Genomic DNA, 26025 nt, shown 5'->3' on the forward strand with positions numbered 1-26025 from the left:
TGCCTAAAATATTTCTAAGGGCTTTGAGCACACTTAAAAAAACATTTAAATGCTTATATAATGAGAGTACAAGAGCAATGGATAACACAAAAATAATGTACAAGCAATATGAAAAGTATAATAACACTTCAGCGATATAGTGTGACTGTGAAAACTGAACCAGAATCAAAATCAATCAGAAAATAACCCTGCCTTTAGAATAAAGCCTCTTCTGACGTTGTTGTAACAACGTTTTTGTAAGACCAGATAAATGTGCTGCACCATCATCACACAGTGCCTGAAGGAGTCCATTTTTCCATGTAGCTGAAGCCCATTAGTGCACAGTCAGCACTGTTTGACACCCTTGCGTTCCACTAAAGAGCAAGTCAGCTGTGAATGGCCAAAGGGCCCAAAGAGGAGGCCAACTGCAGCTCGATGGGGTGTGGAGAAATGCACCTAGCACTCACACAACATTCCGTAGGTGCAACCGCAGTCAGATCAATTTCTTTGACAGGAAGCGACCAATGTAGTTGGTCCCCACCTTTACAGCTAAATCCACTTCCACTCTTTTTTGGAAGCTCTTTAGGCTGCCAACCAGACCTGAAGCCCCTCCATCATCCTCCTGCTCTATCCGAGCCTTGTCCCTTAGAATGAAGTCATTGACGCCGACTTCACATAAATCCGTGTTGACTGCAATCCTTCCGGATGCGACGACACAAACAGAGGGCAAAGACACATATAGTGGGGAGATGATGATTGATAGAGATTGATAGCAGCATGTCCCCTGACCGTTTGATGAGGGGGGTATAGGAGTGGCACCTGCACCGCCGATTTCCTCCTCCCAAGTCGGTGACAGCATGAGTCAAGGCACAGTTGTGTCGAGGGTATGGAGGAGAGCAAACATAGTGTTGGTGGGTGAGGAAGTCAATGAAAGATGAACGGAAGGGGGGGTCTCATGGGGTCTCAGAAGGGAGTGATAGTGCTGAAGGGATTTCAGACAGAAAAGGTCCTCTTCATCCCATCCCCCACACGCTTTCCATCCACACCCCACCTTGCAGTGACCTCCCCCCTGTCACCGCCCTCTCCTCAAATGTGAACCCAAAGCTCAATGCCCCCCTTGTCTCTGTCCCCCCAAACCATAAGCACAACACAAGAAGCCTTTCTCCGCTCTTTTCCCCAAACCAAAAACTACAATCTGCAGCTGCCTCCTTCGCGACTCCTCACTTTGGCTGCTAGCATCTTTTGTTTTGGCCAGTGACAAACATTTAGCCGTCAAAAAAAGAGCTAAATGTTTTACCTCTGTGTTTTCACTCACAAGGGTGAATCCAGTTTTTCACTTTAGATTAAAACTTTTGCCTAATGTGCAGTCTCCATTAGTGTTTCACAGATTTATGAAGAGAGCTTTGTTTCAATTGCTGGTTGTTAGCATAAAATGCTACATGATATTGTACTGCTCATCAAGCTGGCAATGTCTTGTTTTTTTTTGTTTGTTTTACGTTTACTGTAATACATCTGTTATGTTGCTTATCATTCGTGTCATGGCAATACATGACGTACAGTATATTAGCCGCGCTTCCTTAAACGCAGATCATGCACTATATGCATGTTGCGTACGGCCACATCCTCCGTGGGGTGCCCCAATTATTGTGAGGGTTCACATTGCGACTTCTGACCAATGTGAAGAAACACTTGGACATGTACTTGACATGTCGTCCAAAATTCCATCCGCACCAGAACACCTCAGATGCATAAAAAACGGTCATCAAAAAGGGTTGGGGCGCCAATTTGGTCAGTGGTGGCTCTGAGTGTGAGTGTGAGTGTAAGTCTTGAGCTGAAAATATTAACGAAACCCTAATCTATATCAAATCCAGATTAAATGTATGACCTTTTATACACACATTTATTTTCGTATTCCATCAACTGTGGACAAGAATATAATTTTTTTTTTTAAAAGAGTAATAATAATACTCACTCTTCAATGCTGTTGTTGCCAAATGTAGATCGTAAAATTTTATCAGACTGACAGAATAGATATTGCTTTTTTTCTTCATTGGTTTTATACACTGTGCCTATTTAAAAAAAATATATATATTGAAAAGACAGTTTGAGCTACATCTCTTGTACTGTATTGAATATGGCATTTTTCCCATTATAAAAGATTAAAATTTTGATTCTGTTATCCATGCGTGAATCACCAAAGTTTCACGAAGCATCAACAAGTTGCACAAAACAAGTTCATTCACCCGCTCTTAGCTGCAGATAAATATGACATCATTGAACTTTCAGATTTGTGGTTTCTGTGCAGTGGAGATTTAGTCTGTAAGGCAGAGAACTCCCTTGACCTCTTTGTGGATTTTGGGAAAGTGTCCATGTCAGCGTTTTGGAGAGTGCAAGTATGGAGAGAGCACATGGAAGAATGTGCAGGCTGCTTGAGGCAAGCGTGTACAGTAGACCAAGTAGACCAAGCATGAGTGCGTCGCATCTGTGTTTTGCAGGGTCATCTACCTGCAGGTGAGCATGAATGAGGGCATCTCCTACATCACCAGCTCGGTTCACATCACAACTACTGAATGTGTGAGTAGATCATGTGCGCGCTCTTGACCTACATTTTAATCAACTTCACTTTTCCTTTCAAAACTTCTTTTGGATTTCCTCCAGTCCTCTTCCTCTCTTCTTTCTGACGTCTCCTCTGTTGCGTGTGTCATCAGAGGAGGCTGTGAGTACTTTGAATGCACAGAGGAACAACTTTTGCTCCGTTTGACTTTCCCTTGGTCTAATTGCACCGCCTAATCGCCGTCATTTGTGCAGTTTGACGGCACCATCGTGCTGATCTCGCTGCTGGTGGTGTTCTTGCTGTTGGCCCTGCTGCTGATGTGGTGGTTTTGGCCTCTCTGCTGCACTGTGGTAAGCTGACACATCAGAATTTTAGCTTCATTTGCAAACAACTCTTTAGGGCCCATTACATTAATAGGATCTTTATTTCTTTAACCTTAAGGTCATCAAAGAACCGCCCCCTCCACCTCCCCCAGAGCCTGTAAGTATATACAGCATGCTGATTATTATGATTATCTATCTATTAAATGATTAGCGATTTTGTATCTGAAAATGGTTATATAAGTGTAAAAAATAGGTTAACCACAGTAAAATTTAAAGCATAAATTATTTTACCTTTAATAAGAATTTGAAAGCCGTAATATACGTAATGACGTGGTTCTCTGTGTGGCGTTCAACAAAAATATAAATATACTGTTCATCGGAGTCTAGGTTGAGTTTCCCCTTGAGGGATTATAATTGGTGCAATAAATTGAAAACACATTTGCTAAATGAAAGACCCTGTAAAGTGAATTCAAAGATGCTTTTTCTAAAAATATTCTACTTGTACATGGTTGAACATAATTGCCGAATTGCTGCTGGTGCTCAAAACAAAAATGCAATTTATTTCAAATGCTATCCCACTCATTTTCATTGCTTTGCCAAGTACAGTTTTCAAACATTTAACGGCTATAGCAAGCATGATTTATTTCATTGGAGACTGTGAATGTGGAATGCTACAAGTGAGGCTTTCCTCTCAAAAGGAATCGGACGATGAAGATGGGATGCCCAAGAAGAGATGGCCCACAGTGGACGCTTCTTACTACGGAGGGCGAGGCGTGGGTGGCATTAAACGCATGGAGGTACACGCACTGAGACAATCTACACGTCTTGGGTGCAAAACGTAATTTTTTGTTGATGCGTTTCATGCAGGTGCGCTGGGGTGAGAAGGGCTCCACCGAGGAGGGCGCCAAGCTGGACAAACCCAAAAATGCCGTCGTCAAGATGCCAGAGCAGGAATTTGAGCCTTATGAACCTAAGCCTCGCAAACCCAACCGCCGGCCCACCCAGCGGAGGAGGTGGTACACGCCCATTCAGGTTTGTCTTCAAATGATTCGTGTACTCATTTTAAAGAGGGGAATCAACCCAAGCATATTTTTTTTTCAAGAACATGTTCCCAGCAAGCCCACAAGTTGAAACGCGGCATTCTGATTAATAGTGCGTTTGTGCAACATGAGTTAAGCAGCAAAATCCAACTGTTTTTAGCCATCACTGGGGGCGGCCATTTTGTCAAGTCTGTCGAATGAAAATGACATCACAGTTGCTTAGGGTTCAGGTAACGACCAATCACAGCTCGGCTGTTTTCTAAAGCTGAGCCGTGATTGGTTGTTACCTGAGCCCTGCGCAGTTGTGATGTCATTTTCATTCGACAGACGTGACAAAATGGCCGCCCTCAGAGATGGCTAAAAACGAGTGGATTAACTCATATTCCACAAACGCAATATTTATCAGAATGCCTTGTTTCAACTAGTGGGCTTGCATAGAACATATTCTTGAAAAAAATATGTTTGGGTTGATTTCCCCTCTTAAGCATATTTAGTATTTTAATGAAATATGCGTGTGTGCCTCCCCTCCCCGCTCCAGGGGAAGCTAGACGCTCTGTGGGCTCTGTTTAGACGAGGCTACGACCAAGTCTCTCTGATGAGGCCTCAGCCTGGAGACCAGGTGAGTGCTGGCTCGCATTCCTTCTTCATTTAGCATGCGGCAAAAACAAAATGTGCGCACCAGACATTTGGCATTATGACTATAATTATGACTATTTTTGGGAGTGCAAGCAAGTTAGCAACCACTTAAAAGTTTTGTTGCGGACAAAGTTGCCGTCACGCTCTCAACGATAGAAAACATCTGCAGTCATGTTTCAGTAGGATGCGTCGGTGTGTAAAATGTACACAGAAGCACTCAGTGTGTGTAAAATGGCCTCTTGATCCCGCTCATGTTATCAATGCCGCCATTGTTGTCCAAACCTTGACTTTTTACATAACATTTCTAAAGCTGTGCCATACTCACGGCCACCATTGCCGCGTTGGCATCATTGTGAGTCACACAAAGGTGTAACACAACTCGATCGAGCACAGCGGCGCCTGTTTTCTAACCTTGGACCCTCATACTGCACCCCCATAACCCCGAGGACATGTTTTCATCATCGCACTGGTTGCCATGGCATAACATCTGCACTTGTCAATGGTGTCATTGTCACTCCCCATTGGAAAATGTATCAGTTTGTCCCGTGTTGCATCTTCTTCGTACGTAACAGTATGCGTCTATAGTCTATCAAAGAAGTCACCATCAATGGATTCATCCCCACTTAGTAACTTTTTTTTTTTCCTTCTTCCGAGCTGCACAATTCATCTTTGTGAGGACAGAAGTTTCTAGAGGTTTTCTCAGTCACTTCACAGAGATGCGCCAACAATGAGCACAACTGCCTTCATGCCCCATTAACTGAGAAAAATGAAACTTCTCTTCACATATATACAAAAGGAGCAGGAAGGGGAGGGAGGGGGGTGCACTTCTGCGGCAAGTGAGAGCAGGATTCCGCTCAAAGGCGTAGCGAATATAAAAGACTGCAATGATTTCTCGTCAAAGAGCCGCTGTCAGTCAAAGCTCCGAGTACTGACAAATATGGCGGAAAAAGCAATAAACGTGCGAGGTCAAAGACAGCGCGTTAAAATGCAAGAAACGCGAGAGAACTCGCACCAAAATATTCGACCGTGAAGCCTTGCTAACGCTATCACCAACAAGCTCTCGTACCGTGGCCAAAGGTGAAAGACTTCTGAGGGCTAATGTAGAACAAAAAACTTAAGACGCCTGAAATGTGTGACGCGTGGAGACAATGATGTTTACGTGGCATGAGATAAAGCACAACTGGGCCTTCCGGCACCATGCAAGGACTGTTGGGGAACCGGAAATAGTGCAAGGGCATTTTTTTCTTCAACAATTTGTTCACAAGCTGAATTGCTCGTGAACTGTGTTGTCCGTAGGGCAGAACGATTTTTAAAAATTCTTCCACTTTCACAAACCAATTGTAATATATGGGTAACATTGTGACCAAAATTTGATTCCAAAAATAAGGGTATTACAATTAAACACAACTCGTAGTTTGAAGTCCAGTGAATAAACGCCCCTGGCTGTGACGGTCCTGGCTTGAATGGCACCCTGTGTGAAACCCCGTTACTTTGTGTCACACATTTAAAAAAGGACAGGAATAGACATTATACTTTCTTTGAAATATATTTAGTTCATCACAATTAAGGAAAAATAATTACAGTAAAACACAAATCTTGCATTGCACAAATGAAAAAAACAAAGGGTACTTTATTGCAATAATTTGGGCTTTGTTTCCCAGCAATAGATGATTGAATTATAGCAAAAGTGCTGCCTTCTGTACAATCAAAAGATGTCAAATCATCTCCAATGCCCTGTATGATACCGTATTTGCTCCCCAACCGTGTGTTCTTATGATGCTAAGGCCAGTTAAACTTTCGTAGGTCGTGGTTGCGACTCCACAAGGGGGTGCAAATTCCCCATATAGATGATTGACATTAGACAATCAAAAACCATTCCAGGTATCAATTTAAAAAATATATTTTGGGGTGCATTGCCACCCCCAACAGTGATGCCGCCCTTTGCAGCTGCACATGATGCACATGCCAGAAGCTATTGACTTGATGGAAACGTGGCTTTTTTAAAGACTGATAAACTGCGGTGGCAGAAAGCGCAACAAAGCTGGAAAGATTATTGCGCATCTATTCAGGGGAGCGCTCCTTCCTTCCGCTTTCTCCCCGCATTACTTACACCTCGCCGCGTCTGCAAACGGCCATCAGCGTGCTACCACTTTCTGCCACACACTGTCTTTGCGTTTCATGTCTGCGCCGCTTGTGTGCGCGCTTGTCACTGTAAGTTGTGTGTCAGCACTGCCCAGTGAGCGTCACACAAACAGATGGGCAGTTTAAAGGCCACGAGCCATATTGTGACACAAGAGATTCCCTTCTTTTGTCCCCACAGCTGATGGCACGGATGCTCCGTCACACAGCGCGGCACAGACCAGAGGGTCCCCCGCCATCCTGCCCCCACCCCCGCCCGTCACCCAATCGCTTTGCTTTAAAGCCTCACTTCGCCCTAATTTCATGCAACACATTTCATCACTCACCTCTTGTAGCGTTTAAGGCTCGACTTTGAATGTCTGCCACACGTCCAAAGCATCCATCCATCCATCCATCGCTTATCCCATTCAAGATTGAGCTGGAGACTCTCCCAGCTCATTTTGAACTGCTCACCTCACCGGTCAATCATCGGTTCTGTCCCAGAATGGACACAGCATACTGACTGGATCATATTTGTGTGTGCGCATGTGAAGGCCAGAGTCTTGAGGCCTGGAAAGAGACTGAGTGGTGTCGGGAGTAATGCTGGAGGTGTTTTAGGGGCTTTTCCTAAAAAACAAGTTGAGGTTTGGAAGGAGTCAGTCGCTAAGAGGGGAAATAACAGTAGACAAACAGTAGAGCACAACGTGTCTTGTTAGGTTAAGTCTAAACTCCCAATTTGTGAATTTTGCAGCGCATCACTTGAAGTGACAAGAACGGCTGTAAGAACGAAACTTTAAAGTATTAGGTTATAATCCAAAATAAGATTACCGGTACATATTGCCACACTCACGCACGTGTTTTTTTGGGGGGGTTTTTTGGCGCAATATTTTACAGAAGATGGCATTTCTGATGCAACCCACCCTTTTTTTTATCCAGGCTTCGGACCAGCCATGACTGGGAAATAAACCCATACCGTTTGCTAAAAAGGCAGCGGCGTGTGCCACAATACTAAATAAACAAGATTAGATGAATAATGAAATAGGGAAAAATATTATAATTGATAACAAGAAAAAACTATATTTAAAATAACACTAAATAGTACAAACATTGGTTTATTTGTAATGAATGATAAATTATAGACATTATTTGGTTACTTTATTTACGCTATGAGAATTATACATAACTTTTCTCAAAACATGCATATTCGTTGTTCTTTATTACCGTATATTTCTGAGTAAGGTGTGCTTAAAATCCTTTAATTTTCTTAAAAATCGTTATTATGACTTACAATCAGGTGCGCCTTTTGTGTGGCTGTGAACTTGAAGTTAAATAAATGAAGTTTCACTTATTTGCTGTACTGGGTTGTTTTTAGTGTGCAATAATGCATCTTAGAACCCGGTGCGCCTGGTAACCCAGGGCACCTTGTATATAGAAATTTCCCAAAATAAACCTGTTCATTGAAACTGCACCTTATAATCAGGTTGACCTTATAGTCAGAAAAATATGGTAATATTTAAACCTTAAAATAACATTTTAAACGCTCTCCAAAGGCCCAACACATGCAGCTGGCCCACTGACCTCAAGCATAATTTAGACATTCAAAAACCAATACAAAATCTTAACATGATTAGCAAAGTGTACAGGGAGCCAGCAGAGAGAGGCCAGAATGAAATTGATGTGCTCCCTTTTACATGCTCCAGTTTAGAGGGAAGCAGCGGCATTTTGAGCCAAACGGTGATATTTGAGAAAGCTGGCTGACTCCAACAGAAAGTGTGTTACAATAATTCAGCCAAGATGTGGTGAAGGCAGGCTATGTTGTTTTTGTGTGTGTTTCAATCCTGTAATTTTGTATTTGTGAAATAAAGTTTTGTAAAAATCATAAAGGCAGGGATAGCCATTTCAAAGTATTCAATACTCTCTCTAACAATTGCCATTTTTAGACAAGAGTATACCCATTCAACAAAGTTTAGTTTAGCTTAAATTGTTGCCAGCTTTTTTTTTTCTTATACACTAATTCTTTTGTCTTAGTGTTCGTTTTACAACCTCCTCCCGAACCTTCCTGTCTCTGTTTATTCATGAGCCAGAGGGTTCATTCAGGCCATATGTTGTGGTGGCGGCATGCTAACCCACACACACACAGACACACACACACACCTACACGCACTCATATTCATGAGCTTGTGTTCTCATTGTGTCCATATGCTCTCGCTGGTGTTGTACTGCTGCTCCCAAACCGGCCCGTTCTCCGCAGCCCGGTGACAAGACCCCGGCGGTCAGCCCCCCGACAGCCCTCCTCTCCCCGAGCGGTCTGACCCCAATCAATTACGCAGCCCCTCATATACATGCATTCGCACAATGGCGCCCCTCAAGCCACAAAGCTACTGCTGCCCGAGCCATCTCAATGGCCCCTGTGTGACTTTAGGGCCTCTCTGTTTAATAAGGTGTTATAATCAGACCACCAAGGACACAGAGAGCCCCTTCTCCATCCCTCACAACAACACCGACTTTGCAAGCGGCCATCAATGAGGACAATAAGAGAAGCGTCCCACTCTTTGCTGCCTTGTAAATCATGATTAGCGCCCTCTGTTAATGTTAACTATTGTGAGCATATTTAGTAATGCCCCTTTATGTTGCACACACATAAGACATAAAGCACTTTCTGTTTGGTGTCACAGCACAGGAGGAGGAAAGGGGAAGACTGCGCAAGTGTGTGTGCCTAATTTTGCAAACTATTGTGGCGCAGGTGTGAAGGGAAGACAGGCGCGCTTCTGTCCGCCCTCAAACACTCTCGCTTCTGTCAGCACCAGCGGGAATGCGACTCGCCTAGGCCGTCGTCTCTTCAAAATGCCAAACACTAAAGCCTATAATGTCAAAGAGTACATTTGTTGTGAATTTAGGGAACATTTTAACACTGTCACACTAAACATGAAGCATAAAGGAGATATCACATCTTTTGGATTTAACAACCACATGGAATAGCATGTCAGCCTGCTAGCTTAATGCTAATTAGCTTGTACAGTATGTTGCGTTGTTATAACCATTTAAGCCAGGGGTCAGCAACCTTTTTGAAGGTGAGAGCTTATTGATTGCGGATTCGTGCAACGGGCTAACATTTTTACACACGTCCGACACAGGCGCCAATTTGGTGATTTTAAGCAATGTTTTCAACGCTATCATAGCATCTACACATGCAGAAAGAAAATATAACTGTACTCACAGTTGTATCTTCTTCATCATCTGCCAAGAATGACCGACAACAGTTAGTGCCATACCGATGAGCTAAGAGGAGTTGAGATGTCTCAAGCAACAATATATTCAGTCTTGTTCTGCCCCCCAGTAGGCCAAAGCCATCTAAGTGATGCAGTGTGACAAAAACAAAAAGGAGGCTTGCTCATTGGTTGATTGCACGTGGGCACCTGTCAAACTGTGGCCGAGTTGTAGGGGGATCTAATACTTATTTTGCGTAGTAAAATGCACAACAATTTTTAACTTTCATACTTTGTGGTTTTGGACAAGATCATGTCTGTTACCATAATCAGTAAAAAAAAAAACCCATAACATTTCAGACTGTTTATTTCTTTTTAAGTGAGCAAAAAAAAAAAAAAAAATATATATATATATATATATATATATATATATATATATATATATATATATATATATATGTGTGGCAGGGTATCAAATAATGATTTCCCGCATATTGGGTTGATGAATAGACAAACAGTAAGATGGGCAGACTGATGGAGACAGATGGACAGCCAGACAGATGTAACCAAAGTGTTGTTTTTGAACATTTCTGTTGCGTCTTTCCAGGGTCGCTGCATACGCTTCCACCGGGTCAAAGAAGGTGAGCCGGCTACCTACGCCCGCGCCGCCCCCTCCCCTCCATCCTCGCCCCTTCCCACCGCTTCCCTTCCTCCTGCGCCCGCCGAGCAGCGACCCCTGGTCTCCAACTCGGTCCCCCGCACCAAGCCCCCTTCCAGAGGGCCCCGCACCACACCTCCGTCACGCACACCCCCTCCCGTGGCACGACTGCCTCCCGGGCCGCCCCCATCCCGCGTACCCCCGGGACCACCGCCTTCCAGACCCCCTCCCAGGCTGTGATGATGATGATGATACAAGTGGTCCAACTCCTGCAAGCCTGTGGGCTTTGTTGCTGGACAGCAAATACATTTAAAAAAAAAATATCCTCACACGCAAATCAGCCAACTATTTTGTTACTTCAGTACTCATATGGTGACTAATAAGAAGACAGCATGTAGATGTCCATCCGTGTTAGATTCTAAATCAGGGGGTGAACCATACAGTATGATGATCTTTGGGCACATACAAATTAGTCTTCAGTGAACCTAACCATGCATGTTTTTGTAATGTGGGAGAGAATCGAACCAAGAACCTCAGAACTGTGAGGCAGACATGCTATCCATTTGATAACAGTTCTATTGTTGAATCATTTTTTAGTTCGGCCTCACATAGGAAAATGGTTCCCCACCCTTTTTGGTATGTGTAGAATGTTATGTATGAGCAACTTTTCTTCAGTTTTATTACAGGAGATTTGAATAAAAACAAGAGCGTTGTAATGAATAGCAAGTTGAAAGATGTTTTAAATGTAGACTACCCTTGGAGTTGTTGCAAATTAGGCCGACGGTCCTTTTACATTTCCCAACCAGCTAAAATTCTTGTTGCAACTGCAGGGCAGTTTCTACAGATTTTATTTATTTGATTAGCGTTGGCTGAGTTTAACACTAGGGTTTCTCTTTTTCGGGTCAAGTTGTGTTCTTTTTTTTTTTTTTTTTTTTTTTATGTAAGCAAGCCCTTCAGACTGACATCCATTTGTGGTCTTTTACAACTTTATTACCAAAGATTGCCTTGTGCATTTATCTTCACTTCATTTACTGACTGGAATGATCTTTTGCATTATTTCTGTATTAACAACTTCAATAAACTCATTTTTGTTTTTTTATGAGTCAGCTCTTTCATCTCATAAAAGTGATACATTTTCGCAATATTCAGATGTTTTCGCAGAAATGTGCTCACGAGACGGTTTATTGCTGCAGTGCTTTTGCTTGAATTAAACAAATTGACTTTTAACTGGTGTCAGGACACTAATAATCCATCCGTGACATTTATGGAGTCACCAAACAAAATCGTGAGATTTTTAAAATCATTTTGGAGTGTATTCAAAGTCATATTTTAAGTTTAAATGTTAGGGGGGAATAGGGTAAAGGTACAAGGTAAGCAGAGCTGCTTTGCGTTTCGGTGGATGCAGATTAGCTTCTGATAAATTGTTGACACTGGAATTTTGATGACGTCATACATGTTAGACAAATCTAACCGTTTTAAATTTTGATAAAAAACTTTTTTTTTTAAATTCACACATGATCTCACCCAAAAGCCAACAGTGCTCTCAAGTGATCGAGAAAGGAAATACATATTGCTTAGTCTACATAGGCTTTATATCTGCATACACTCAATGTGGAGAGCAGAATTAATATTATAGAGGCAGTTCAAAAACAAACCGATGTCCTCTTAACATGCACACAACCTATGTATAACGCCAGCAATCACACCTGCGCACACACATTTGAATCTTCTTCAATGAGTCATCCATGGTTTTCAGGCTCTTCTCTTGCCCTTCTGCATTTTTCTACCTGACAGCGCCCCCTTCTGGGCTCCTCTCACCATGCCCTTGAACTGGCCCTGCATCTTAGCCCTCTTCCTGTTTGACCACAAAACACACATCCGCCAAAGTCACAAACATCTTCCAAGAAGAATACGTTTTTGAAAATGGCGTTCATACCTGCGATTGAGCTGTGCCTTCCTAAGGGGGATGTAAGCGTAAGGGTCCAATTTGCCTGTCTTCTTAACATCCCCTTTTCCTTTCTATTGAAAAAAACAAACATATTTACATATATGTCCAGACATACATACACGTATTTATATTCATGCATATTAAGTCTGTCTTTGTGTTTTGTCCATGCTGCTGACTTCACCTTTGACCTGTACTCTGATCCAAAGTCTCTGCTGCCTCCCAAAGGTCTGTGGATGCCCGAACCACCAGCTGAGTAAAAACAGGAAAAATACCATTAATTCATTTAATTCAAAAGGTAGACATTTATTTTAAAAACATTTCCTATAAAATGCAAGAAATGTCAAAATTAGATTACCTGTAATTACTTCACCAGCTTGTCTTTACTAAACATATGATCCAAATGACGTGTGATAGCAATTTTAATTTAGCAACCCAAGAATGCTCATCAGTGACTGAAAATTATGTTTTTACACTTAATTACAAAAAAATAATTAATGGCATTAATTTTTAAAACATGGGCAACATAATGGAGTTGTTTGATGAGATAAAAGTGGGTTGTGAGAATTTATATCATCAAATACCAGCATACAAAGAATACCAAAAATATATATCACTTCTACAATTGATCTTAACAATAATTTATACAATATTCACTATTTTCTTGAGTTGTGAATATATGACTTAATTGTTTCTTTCCTTGGTGTCCTGTCTGCCATTGGCAAAGTGTGGCGTTTAGTAGTTGTTTGTTATATCAGTGCAACACTATTAAAATATATATTTTTTTATTCCTAGAAGTGATTGGAAAATACACTATTGGTTTATAAAAAGTATATTGTGTGAACCTTTGATTTGTTGGCCATCCTATTTGTTCAAATTTATGAAATGCACAATTATGTGTGCTGATCTGTTTGTCAATGTTAGAAAACAAGTTGAGCATCTCATTTAAGCCCCTATCCCATTGAGCGGCCAACAATTCGGAGTCTTTTTCGAAGGCAGCGAACGGTGCGTTCACGTCATTTTTCCAGGGTTCGTTCAATGTCGTAAATGTTGGCAAAACCTTTGCCTAAAGTTTTCGTGATTTTTCTTATTGCAAGGACAAGAAAAGCACAGGCGAACATCTGCTGACGACAGTCTGGCGAACATTTACACTGTTCTACACTGTAGATGTACCTTTGTACTTGGTATGTGGTTCTGCCTCCATATCATCAAAGTTGTCATCTCGAAGTTTCATCTTTTGTGCTTTTTTCTAAAATGAAAGAAAACGAGTGAGGCACATTCTCTCAAAATAAATAAATAACATTGTGAATCCGTAGCTAATTGTGACGGCCTTTGGTGGTTCATCGTTGCTCCGAACACTCACCGTCTTCACTCCAGCTTCTTCCAGAATGTCCTTCATCTCGCTGTCATCTGTGAGAAGCATGATGAATTATTGGAACATTTCTGGGTGCTTCCAAACAATAAAGATGGTGACGGCTACCTTTCTGGTCATCCTCGTTGTCCTCTTCTCTGATGATCAGCCGCCCGTCTGACGTCAACTTGAAGCCGTGCGCCGCCTTGGCGCTCTTTTTCTTCTCGGGGTTGGTGGCTGCCACAGGCAAAATATTCAATAGTCAAAACTCAATGAATACACGTGGATTTTGAAGATTATGCAAAGTACAACTTGCTTTGCATTTTGGAACTTTTCAATATATTTTGTATCACAATGTGCTCAATTATATAGGCCTGTATTTCACAGTACATTTGTGAGTAAATTCAGATGAGATCATTATTTCGGTTTTTATACTTTTTGTGGCATTTTTTGTTTGATTTTTCTCATGTAAAATGAGCAACCTAGCTCAATATAGGTTGGGAAACAGATCTAAAGAAAACGAATTAATGAATTGTTAAGATAATCATTAGTTGCAGCCCTGATGCGGTTATTGTGATATTTTCTGTCTGCGTGTGTTGCTACACCATTTGTGATCAAATATCTGTTGCGAAAATTGTTATAACACAGCGACGCAGATGCTAGTCCATGCCGTCGGATTTTTTAACAGGACGAGGATGGGACAGGGTCGGACGGCGATTATTTTCATGACTAAGAACGATGACGGAAAAATACATCTTGATTACTGCATTTCTTTTACCAAGCACTCTTTGTGAAACTTTGGGGTCCAAGAAGTTGAGCGGGTCGTCCTCCTCTCCCTCTTTCAGCCACGCTCGACCCTTCTGCTGCTTCCCGCCTTTCTTCTGCCTCCCAGCCTTGCCTTCATCCTCTGACAGCTCGCTGTCTGACCCCGCCAGGATGTCCTCAATACTGAGAAGACAAACCCAATGCAGTTTCACGTTGAAACACAGGCCAGCAACTGCGTGTGGGCAAAGAGGTGTTGTACCTGTCATTGGCGGCTTTGGGAGCCTCCTCTTCGCTGTCTGAGTCTTCCTGCTGCTCCGCCGCTTGTTTCTTTCTCTTGTTGCGAGATTCCGTCTTCCGAATGTTGGCCAGAACCTTGTGGTATTGAGGAGGTAGCATCCCCTTGACCAGTTCGAACCTGCACACAACGGCCTACAGTCGTGCCTTCAAAAGAAATACGGCACTCTACACAAATAGAATGTGAAGACTTAAACTGCTTATGCATCAAGATTGAGTGATTTTAATTTAATAGCTCTCCTCGCCCTGGCCAGCAGGGGGCAGTACAAAAGAGATCACTATATTACATTTTGTTTTGATGGTGTAACTTGATGACGATCACATCCAAGCTGCAGTACTAGCGCAGTTCTTCATAGGAAATAAAAAACGTGCATGTGAGCATTGTTCTATTGCCTGTCTGCATGTGTTGCTGCACATTTGTGCTCAAATAACCGTTACTAAAAGGCAATATCTATTGCAGCATCAACCGTAGTTCTGTTAGTCCATCTATGGCAAAAAAAAAAAAAAAAAAAAAAAAAAACAAGATTCCTCCAGGCCTTACCCAAACTTCCTGATAAACTTGGTAAAGATGTTCTTGAGTTTGACTCTGAAGTGTCTCCTCGCGTCATCGGTCATACTACGGATGCCTTCCATCTGGCATGAAAACAAACATCATAAACTCCTGTCTCCCACAAAGGACTCCATGTTATTCTCTCGTCATTCTTCATGCGATATTCACAGTGTGTCCAACGCGTACCATGACAGTGAGGTGCGACGCCAAGGTCTTGGTCTCCACGACGAAAAGGATGACCTTGAAGAAGCTCAGCGCCGCCTTGACCACTTCTCTGCTGCGAGAGGGCAGCAGCAGGCAAATGTTCTGCAGAAGCTCCTCCATGGTGGACACCTCAATGGAGTCTGACATAAATGACAACATGACTTTATTTGGCGCTTACAGTGGCTAGAACAAGTCTACACATCGATGTTCAAATGGCAGCTTTTTGTGTAATAAAAAAATGAAGCCAAGATAAATAATTTCTCAACATTTTTTCATTGAACTACAACCTGAAGAACGCAACTGAAAAAAAAAGCCGAATACAATTGAGTTGCACAGGTTAAAGGTCACAATGGTGGGATTTTTTTTTTCATTCTTTTTAACATCATAAAAAGTTTGCACTTAAAGGGGTGTGTAGACTGAATGGCCACCGTATGTCAAGTGTCATACCTTTATACTCATACACCAGTCGTGTGAGTGCCAACACGGTGCAGGTGAGCACGGTGATGGGGCCTGTGAGGCCTGCATACACCATCACCAGATAGTGCTTGATGGCCTCTAAAACAAACACACACACACACACACACACACAAAGTTATTAACTGAACCTTAACAGAGTTTGCTTTTCCAACAAAGTCAAAAGTCTTGATTTGTTCATAACTTGATTAAAAAAAAAAAATTCAAGGGTTTTTATCTACAGCATGTGGCAATATGACATTGAGCATTACGAATTGAAGGATTGGGGAGGCACAATATTGCTTGCTAGTGACAGATAACTGGAAGCTAACTGCAAATGTTAGCTTTTTATTTATTTATTTTTTAGTTAGACCAGAGCTACCAGATGTCACACAATACAATTAACTGCTTATTGAATTCAATAATCAAGAGGATTTTTTTTTAAATGTATGCAAAATATATGGATCAAAGGTTAAAGATACTGCTTATCTTGAGGGGAGTCATAGTAATTGTATTTTTGGAAAATTATTTATTTCAAGGGACACAGATCATTGTTAAAAGTGAATGTGAGATTAAAAATGTCACTTTTGTGCATTTCCATTAAGTTCAATCGAACGTCTCCCGCGTATGGAGCCAAACTTAATTTCTTCATTTAATTATAATCAGTCAATATAATAGCTCATATTTCGAAATAGATTTTTTTTCTTTGAGGGACATTTTGGTTAATCAATGACGTCACGAGGAGCATTTTTTTTAATAATGAACGAGCAATAACTTTGCGGCATAATCGCTGGGACTTGAGAGAAGCATTTAATCAAATAAAAATATGACAATACAATTTCTTTACACTGCAACTATCGCTGAAATTTAATGGTGGTTGTGGTCCACTCTATGTTCTTAAAATTTTCTTTAATTCCCATTGTTAGTGTACCTTTCGGATTCCCGTAGAAGCGCACAAACGCATTTCCTATTTCCACCAGCAGGGTGTACGCGTTCTTGCGAGCGCCCACCGACATTTCCTTGGTGCATACGATCACCTGAAGAAGCCAGCATTCTCGTATAAATGTCAGGGATCAATGCCTGTACGTTGCGTGTGAGCGGATGTTTGGGTACCTCTGGCAGCAGCGAGGTGATAAAATCTTTGTGCTCTTCGTCGAGTCGTTTCATGATGTGGATCAGACACTTCAGCCGCGGCTGAGGACAATGACGGTGGAAAATTATACACCATAACAAAGGGACTCAATTATCATCGCACCGGGCAACCTGCAATTGTTTAGCTCCATTTTGATGTCAACAATGTCAGAGCCGTACTCATTTAACGATTGCTTTTGTCAATGTAGGTGCAATTCACAGTGGTGTTGGACTGCACTTACAGAGGAAGTCAACTCCCATTTTTTTTTTTTTTTAGAATATGTTCAATGTAGACCCACTAGTCGAAACATGGCATTCTGATTAATATTGCGTTTGTGGAATAAGAGTTAATCCACCCATTTTTAGCTATCTCTGGGGGTGGCCATTTTGTCACTTCTGTCGACTGAAAATGACATCACAACTGCTCAGGGCTCGGGTAACGACCAATCATGGCTCAGCTTCAGAAAATGGGTGAGCCGTGATTGGTCGTTAGATTGTGCATGTGTACCTGATGTGATGTCCTACTTGTGTAATTTTGTACTCTCTTCTCACCCTTTTGGCTGGCGATGAAGCACTTTTCAGAGTCTCCAGCAAGACCATCTTTAAAGTCTCGAGGTTGGCCAGGACAAAAGCCTTGCACTCGTCTCGCTCCCCCGCGCACATCTCCTCGAGCACGCGGTAAGCCTTCTTCTGCATGCCCGGTTCTTTAATCTGAGCGAGAACAACGACGGCTGAGGGAACTGGAAACGCATTTGAAGCCTGCGGAGCTTTTGACTGTGGATGCACACAAACCTCCAAATATGGCCCGATGAGCTCAAACGTCTTTGTCATTGTTAGCTGATCTAAGAAGGGCGCCATGGCAACCACAAGGTCCATCATTGACAACCTGAGAAGTAGTAGACAGCGATATAACTCCTCATCTGATATGCAGCGTTTCCTTAAATAGTGCCCCATTTAGTCAGTGGGTGCAACAATTGAATGCCTCCCTCTGATAGTTTCCTCATAAGTAATAAAATGGATAGTTACTGCACAGTAAGAATCACGGTTTCTTGATACTATTCTTCATAAATGGACAAATTCATTTCGCTGCATTTCCCCATAAAACTTGACAAAAATTTGCTGTGTATATGTCTAACATTGTTTAATATTACAAGAACGTTTTTGTACAAATAAATGCCTCCCTCCCAATAGACACACTTGTCAATGGCAGTAAATAAACGCCCATGGTAGTTTCCTACTCTTATAACATATTATTGAAACTCCATAGTCCTATGAAGTAAACTTACCGGGTGAACTCTGTGCTTTCTGCACTAGTCAACCTCTCTGTGGCTTTTTGCAGGAATGTGTTGATCATCTATGGGTGATTTCGGGTTTAATTAGTATGAGCACCTTCAAACACACTTTACATTTCAGGTTTTTTTTAATCTAACCTGCAGTTCAGTGACCGTCAAGTAGACTTTGATGGTGTCCAAGACGGCCATCCTGTAAGCTGCAGACTCTCCTTCGGCAGGCTGCTGGCTGTACACGTTGAAAAGGATGGGCAGGAAGTTCTTAGAGAAGCGGCCCGCTTCGGCTTTTTCCTCCTCTGCAGACACGGTGAGATGATCAGAGGCGGCAGTGTCGCCAAAGGTTCCGACTTGCCGCACGAAACAACAATGTACCAGTCGTGCAGCTCTTATTGATGACGGTGCGCAGGGCTTGGCAGACGATGAGCCTCAGGTCGGGCCGCTCGTTGATGGCCGTGCCGAGGGAGCGAGCGACGCCTTTGAATGACGCCACCAGGTCCACGGGACATGTGCAAAAACCGGGCAGCATGGTCCAAATCTGAGACAACACCCACTCATGTCACTAATAATGACCATGCAGTTTTGTGGGTAAGTGTGGAGAATTACATTGTGATGGATGCTCAATACATCGCAACGGACTCACCTGAAGCTGTAAGATCTGATAGACTTTGGCTTCCAGTTTCTGACCCGCTTGCTCCAACTCTTCAGCTACACCACAATAGGATGCAAATCATTAGCCAGTGTCATATCGAAAATTGATCTTTTGACAAATCTTTACATGTACCTCTCTGCTTGAGTGTGGAGGCCAGAGGGAGGAAATAGGACGTGAAGAAGCCCAGGTGAGTGTTCTTCACATGATCGCGGATGACCGGGACAAGCCAGCTCCGCGGGAACTCCAGGTCGTCACTGGTAACCACCGAAAAGACACATACACAAATGCAGTCACGTCCAAAGAAGACCTATTATATTATTATTAGAATTATGCGAGAGCACTGAGCGCTTACTCAAAGCCAGTGATGTTTAGAGGCACCACTCCCAACACAACCTCGGGGCCCATGCTCTGAACGGCGCCCCCTACCGCCAGATCCAGCTCGCCACTGTACGGGAACCGAGGAGTGGCTCGCAGGTCCGCGAGGGACTGCAAAGACTACAAGCAAGAGAAAAAAGGAGAAAAAACTCATAAAATCTATCTCAAGTATGTTGACTTTTTCAGATCGTTTAAGAAGACTGCCAAGGAGAAAAGATTTTCAAGGACATTGGCTTCAAATGTAACCACACGTTGAGTGGGTCTCCCTTTAAAGGGGAAGTCAACCCAAATATATATTTTTTCCCCAAGAATACGTTCTTCACAAGCCCACTAGTTGAAACAAGGCATTCTGATAAATATTGCGTTTGTGGAATAAGAGTTAATCCGCTCGTTTTTATTAGGGGTCTATTGTGGGACAGGCTTTATTCGAGCAAAGACATTTAATATCTTTATCAATCTATCTATATATACTGCATATATGTATGAATAATGAAATTACACTGTACCTTGGTCATGACAGGGTGCGCATGTTTACCCGCAACTTTGTAGAAGCAGCCAAGTATTTGCAAAACAAAAGGCCAGGAGGCATGGAAGCGATAGGACAAGCCTTCCTCTACAACTCTGAAACGCACACAAGAAAACACCACATTTATCAGCATCGCGGCACTGCCTGTAATTTGTTTCTAAATATAAAAAGCTCTGCTACCGAAACATTTTGTAGACATAGGAGGGGTTTCCGGCTGAGGCCGTCGCAGAGACCATGCCGATTTCTTCCATGCGTGGACCCACGCACTCGGTCAGCAGCGTCTGAAACACAAACATAAACCAGTCGATATTAATGTCAACTCAATTGTATTCATAAAGCACTTTAATACAACCAACGCTGCATATGGAGCAAAAGTAAGTCATACAACAACAAATAAATCAAATCAATAATGAAGACATTAAAAAGCACAAAAACTGTCAAACCAAAACCAAGTCTCACGCTGACTCAAAAGCCAAAGAATAAAAATGAGTTTTAAGACGAGTTTTAAAGATGGGAATCGAGGGATGGGGCTTGCCTAACGTTTATCGGGAGGTCATTCCAAAGAGAGTGACCGGCAACGGACAAGGCTCAATCCCCTCTGAGCCTTCGCTTAGTCATCTGTACCTCGTCTATAATAGCGTCTGGTCCGCAGACCTGAGGCACCGGGTGGGTACGTAGGGGTGGAGAAGCTCAGAGAGGTAAGCTTGGGCAAGGCCATTTACAGATTTGGAAACAAAAATAGAATCTTAAAAAAAAGAAAGAAATAAAAAACAATTCTAAAATGTGAGTAGTTACTGTAAGATTATGTTTATTATACAATTTAAATAAAAATTCAACCAAAATGCTACCATTTGATTTTAGCAAGAGCAAGCCCATGTACCACTAGTGCACCTCACTTTGAGAATCGCTGCGCTAGTGTTTCAATTGTGCCGCATTCCAAGAAACGGAGAAATTTCTACAAAAATGAGAACGCCATCATGGTGGAGACGTGCTCCAATAATTACTACATAACTTGTATTTATCTATTATCACATACTGTAACACAAGAAATCAGCGTGTGAAACTGTGAATGTATTTCTTTAATAGTTTCCGATATAAATTATGAAAGCATACGAAGGCTACTTTGACAAATAATCAAGTCTGCCATAAAAGATCATTTTTTGTGTGGCATTTCCACAGCTGCTGGGAAGAATTACACGCCTTATATACTGTACAGTGGATAAAACTACAGTTTACAGTCAACTGGGTGGCACTTTTTAAAAAAAAAATTTATTTCAACCTTTACTGGACACTGCTTTACCTTGAGCATGCTGGCGGCCGCAGAGACCACCTTCATGTGAGGCGACAACAGGCAGGACATGGCAGCTGAAAAGAGGCGAGGCAGGTGGCCCAGACTCAGCGAACTCTGCAAACTGTACAAAAGACATTCTCACTCATTTGAACGTGAAGACAACTCACTTGAAAACTCCCAAGATGATTCCTTAAGTGCGTATTACCACGCCAAGTGAATGTGCGCCTTCTCCATGACGGCGAGCCAGGCCAGCAGAGGTTGCAGGTCATTCTCACTAGGCAGGTAGTCGTACAGAGCCTACAGAGAAAAAAAATTCAATTCATATCGTAATCCGCAGCAGGAGAATTTTTTATGTTGCGCCAGTCTTACTGTGATGATTTGTGCGTTGAGTTCAGGTGACAGGTTTGAGGTGTTCGGCTTCCCGCTGAAGAGTCTGTGGAAGGTCTGCATGGCACCGGCGGTCACCAGCTTCACACAGAAAAATGACAGTAATTGTCCTGATATTGCATCACCATAAACGAAGTTAAATATACAAACAATCTGTAATGTATAGAACAAAAAAGTAACTGTTGCTAACATAAGCAGCATATTAGGGTCACAGGGAAAAAGGTCAAATATGAGAATCAAGTTGTATATTTTTCTTGTATTTTTACTTTGCCTGCATGAAGATGAACAATGCAGATTAAGATTTAAATTAAAAAATGAAATATTTAGTGTTTGGGATTATCGGATTATCATCAGTATCAGGGCGTTGTCATAACAGTTGTTGATAATTATATTCAGGCATTGCGAGAAAACGAGCAACTGCTTGTTCTAGATGGGACGGATTTTGCAATTGACGTGTTAAATAACTTTTGATATGGAAAAAAAAATACATGACTTTCTTTGAGATATTAACTTGAATCTTGACAATATGTGATTTTTTTCCCCCTTTCTCAAAAGTATGCGGCTGATTTAAACGCTTTTATTTTTCTGTCATAGTTTTTTTTCCAGGAACCGTCCTAGTTCTTTCTAAATGAGTACTAATGTCATCAACAATGTCCCTTTTTAAGTTTGTTGTGTTATCATTTCTTGTCATGAACAATACCCTTTTGAAAGGGTACACAGAAATCATAATTATTACCAGTATTTAATGTTTTGTCAACAATGACTTTTCCAATTGAAATGACAGCGCTACACTTCAATGGCTTCACACAATGGTTTGTTGATAATGTTCAAAGATCAATGTGACTCGCTGCAATGTGTACTCATCAAAAATGATCACATCACGCAATGCAATGATTTTAATACGAATGAATGAATGTAGATTTATCTTTGCGTTGACTCAAAATAAATCATTTGCAAATGTCTGCTTTCAATTTAGAGAACAATGGTCAACATTTATTTTCCTATTTTCTGACATGTTACAGACCAAAGCAGTGTTTGAATGTTATTTTACATTTGTGCATTTTCTCCATATTTTTTAAAACAATTGAAATAATATCCTCTTTTAGGGTATAGGCGTGCCAATTAAAACTGGTGATGTTGATCTATTTAAAAATAAATCGACAGATTAATCGATTACTAAAATCATTGTTAGTTGCAGCCCAACACTAATTCGCTTTCTAACCTTATTAACTCTAAAACGTGCAGTATTCCAGATCGTGACTGCTTTCAGAATTTGCACCCCTTCAGTAGATCAGCGTTTGCAAACATTTGATCAATCAAGCCCCATGTTTGTTTGATTTTAACAGAGCTTCCACAACGCTCTCACCACATGGCTGAGCGTCATGACTCGCAGCAACGTCTCACAACACGACTTGATGGCCCCGAGGGGGAACGACGACATCAGCTCCTTCAGGAGGCCCAGCACGTGAAGCGTGGTGGTGTCCTCTCTGCTTCCTGCACAGAGGAAAAACATTTCAGTTAAACATTTTCATTACTGGCCGGTGTAAAAAGTGGCCTACCTCCCGCCTGCTCCATCTCCTTGATGCAGAACTTGGCTGTGGAAGCGGCAGCGGGGTGATGGACGGGCGCTTTGTCCGCGAACAGGAAGTCGCTCCCTCGAAGGATGGAGCACACGCCTTGCTGCGCTGCTTTTCGCACCTACGCGGAGGTATATAAATGACAAGGTCGTGTTAAATAGATGGCCTGCGAATGACTGGTGAAGGCCTAAACTCAACTGGGATAGGCTCCTCCTCACCCGCAACTCTAATAAGGACAGGCGCAACAGAAAACGTACAGATGGATGTTTCCTCCGAGCTAAAAAAAAAAATGGAGACAAGCAAGCTGACCTTGGGTTTGCTGTGCACGGTGAAGCTCAGCAGGCCGTGGTACGCCTGAAGAGTGGACGGGTAAGTCCAGACAGTCGCGTCCTGCTTCCTCAACAGAGTAGCCAAGCAGGACAAAATCTAAGGAGGACAACAAAAAGACGATCAATCTGATGTGTATGAAAACAATTGAGGAAAAGAATAAAGGAGGGCGTATTCACCCATCTGAGAGAGGAGGAGCTTTCAGACGAGGCCTGCTGGGACATGACGTCCATCAACACCTTGGTGGTGTCCGAAAATTTGGACATGAGCACCGGGGCCGGGACCCTGAATGCAGCCAATTGCATTCATTCATTCATTCATTCAGAACTGGACATGAACGCATCTATTTAAGTGAGGGCCAAACCTTTTCATGGTGAGGTTAAGGAGGTAGGCGACTGCAGCTTGCGATTCCGCTGAATCCACCACCTCCAGAGTGGTCATCTAAATACACAACACATGCCGATATTCAGACAGATCAGCGGTTCTCAAACTGGAAATCAGCACAATGATTTGCAATGAATGATCACGTCGTATCATTTAAAGAGGTGAATACCTACATATGGGGACTGATGAGCTAATTAAACCAATTGCTCCTCCTTTGCTTAGCGTTGGGCCAATTTAAAGATCACACATGGTTGTGCATCACAAATCGTACATTTGTGATTTAAAAAAAAAAGGCATGTTGTGAGGGGGGGTCTTTTTCCAAATTAAAGGTGTAAAATACATGAACAGTGAACACTATTATGGTGAATTAAAGACAAGTGGACACGAAGCTCAGTGAAGACTGGGAAAATTCCAAAATAACTTGTTTTAAGCTACAGAGGTTAGAGCTGTTGGAAAATGTTGCCATAATGTTTCAGTGCTACTTAATACATTGCCTGGACAGTTAGTAACGTTTTGGTGGAGACAGTTTGGACTTTAATTGATCCATGGACTGTGGTCGACCTTTTAAGTTTACACAATACACAATGCTAAAGTCAGCACACTTACCAAAGCAGCAAAGTACTCCGTTTCTGTTTCTTTCCCTCCCTGACTGCGAATCACCTCCGTTACAGCTGCCAACACAGCGCAGATCTGCAGATCACATTTGGAAACTAGGTTACCATTACAAATGGTCACAGAAACCTCAGCATGAAATCCGAAAGATACACGTTCCTTTTGGATGGCATACATCCACTTCTATTCCTACCTCTTTGTGAGCGGCAGAGTTGGATTCCCAGAAACGTTGGACCTTCCTGAAGGTCAGGTTGGAGCAGTCCGAGAGGCCACTGAGGAAGGTGCCCGACGTCCTCTCCGACAGCGCCTGATCCGGCTCGTCCTCCATGCACGCATCTTTCTGGCTCGCTGTTCTGATCTCCAGTGGACCAGTTTGCAGCTCATTGTGGAGCTTGAGCGCATCGACAGTCAGATCACTTTTTTCTATCAAGAAAAAAAAAAACAGCATGACACTTCCATATGTAGCTTATGTAAACTGAATTAACCATTTATTTCTATTCATTTATATGTATTCAGTTTTCTTAATTTGGTACAATTATCTGGTAAAATGACAAAAATAAAGACAATGCACCAAGTAATCCCCATTCGTCAACAGAAGAGCATGAATGATGTATTTAAAATTGCTGTGATAAAAATTTCAGTTTTACAGTCATACACTCACCAGACCAAAACATTGAGTAAACCTGCACACTACATGATAGTAAACCTGTGACCTGTTAAGAGTTTGAGTTCAACTTAACCACCTAAAGCTTCAAATAATTAATTTGCTGACTTTCCATGCTTAAAAGAGAGTAAACTTTAATTACTCATAATCTAAAGATACCCATATAAATGACAAAGTTGTGGATTGAAGCTACTTGGCTAGCACCAGCTAAAATAAACCCAACCCCTAAACCACGTGCAAAATTAGGCTTTACCGGACGGTCGGCTGAAAAAACGACTTTTGGCAGCATGTCGATGTCGACTCGTCTGCGGGTTGGAGTCGCTGCTGTGTCCTTTCTTCCATCGTTTGAGTTTCGAGCCCGTCCCAGATCGAAGTTTCCCCGATTTGACCATTTTCACGCACTCCCTGCCTGCTGTGTGTACACGCAGCTCCTTGATCCACACAGATGGCTCTGTCGCTCATTTGATGACGTCACAAGACAGCGCTATAACCCCCCCATGTTTTGACTGCAGAAGGTGCTGTCTAGCTCAAAATGAACACATCTACGTGCAATACTGTACGGTCTCATAGCTTTCTCATTTGTCATCTTTATTGGAGTTCTTCACTGAATTTAAAAATCTGACAGGAACGCTTTTGTTTCAGTTCCCATTTTTCATGATCTGAACTCCGTCTAAAAACCACCCTATTGTATGTACATTTTTATGTGTATTTTAGACTCATTTAGTTACAGTATAAAG

General features: G+C 42.1%; 2 protein-coding genes across 2 annotated transcripts in view; one reads left to right on the plus strand and one right to left on the minus strand.

Moving 5' to 3' along the window:
* Positions 1 to 11613, plus strand: part of antxr1d (ANTXR cell adhesion molecule 1d) — a 26543-nt gene extending 14930 nt beyond the window's left edge. The window contains exons 12-18 of the mRNA XM_086046047.1: positions 2475 to 2553; positions 2788 to 2883; positions 2975 to 3013; positions 3555 to 3653; positions 3724 to 3888; positions 4435 to 4515; positions 10464 to 11613. Coding sequence (XP_085902173.1) covers positions 2475 to 2553; positions 2788 to 2883; positions 2975 to 3013; positions 3555 to 3653; positions 3724 to 3888; positions 4435 to 4515; positions 10464 to 10754 — 850 coding nt within the window. The 3' untranslated portion in view covers positions 10755 to 11613. The remainder of the gene's footprint in view (positions 1 to 2474; positions 2554 to 2787; positions 2884 to 2974; positions 3014 to 3554; positions 3654 to 3723; positions 3889 to 4434; positions 4516 to 10463) is intronic.
* A 475-nt stretch (positions 11614 to 12088) lies between these two features.
* rrp12 (ribosomal RNA processing 12 homolog) lies at positions 12089 to 25768 on the minus strand. The gene is made up of 34 exons (XM_086046045.1): positions 25542 to 25768; positions 24818 to 25047; positions 24619 to 24702; positions 23993 to 24069; positions 23808 to 23913; positions 23611 to 23727; positions 23284 to 23422; positions 23091 to 23218; positions 21707 to 21805; positions 21543 to 21634; positions 21347 to 21458; positions 20227 to 20327; positions 20027 to 20141; positions 19498 to 19640; positions 19278 to 19399; positions 19137 to 19201; positions 18869 to 19031; positions 18638 to 18792; positions 18494 to 18561; positions 18000 to 18093; positions 17760 to 17918; positions 17190 to 17270; positions 17008 to 17113; positions 16071 to 16178; positions 15606 to 15763; positions 15411 to 15502; positions 14835 to 14990; positions 14589 to 14758; positions 13940 to 14047; positions 13823 to 13869; positions 13633 to 13708; positions 12644 to 12711; positions 12451 to 12533; positions 12089 to 12369 (listed from the first exon to the last, which is right to left on the minus strand). The coding sequence occupies exons 1-34, from the start codon at positions 25678 to 25680 to the stop codon at positions 12267 to 12269; spliced, it is 3864 nt and encodes a 1287-aa protein (XP_085902171.1). The 5' UTR covers positions 25681 to 25768; the 3' UTR covers positions 12089 to 12266.
* Between the last annotated feature and the right edge of the window lie 257 nt (positions 25769 to 26025).

This window comes from Filicampus tigris, chromosome 11, assembly GCF_054856515.1.
Source record: "Filicampus tigris isolate MCC_2025a chromosome 11, RoL_Ftig_1.0, whole genome shotgun sequence".
Classification (NCBI taxonomy): domain Eukaryota; kingdom Metazoa; phylum Chordata; class Actinopteri; order Syngnathiformes; family Syngnathidae; genus Filicampus; species Filicampus tigris.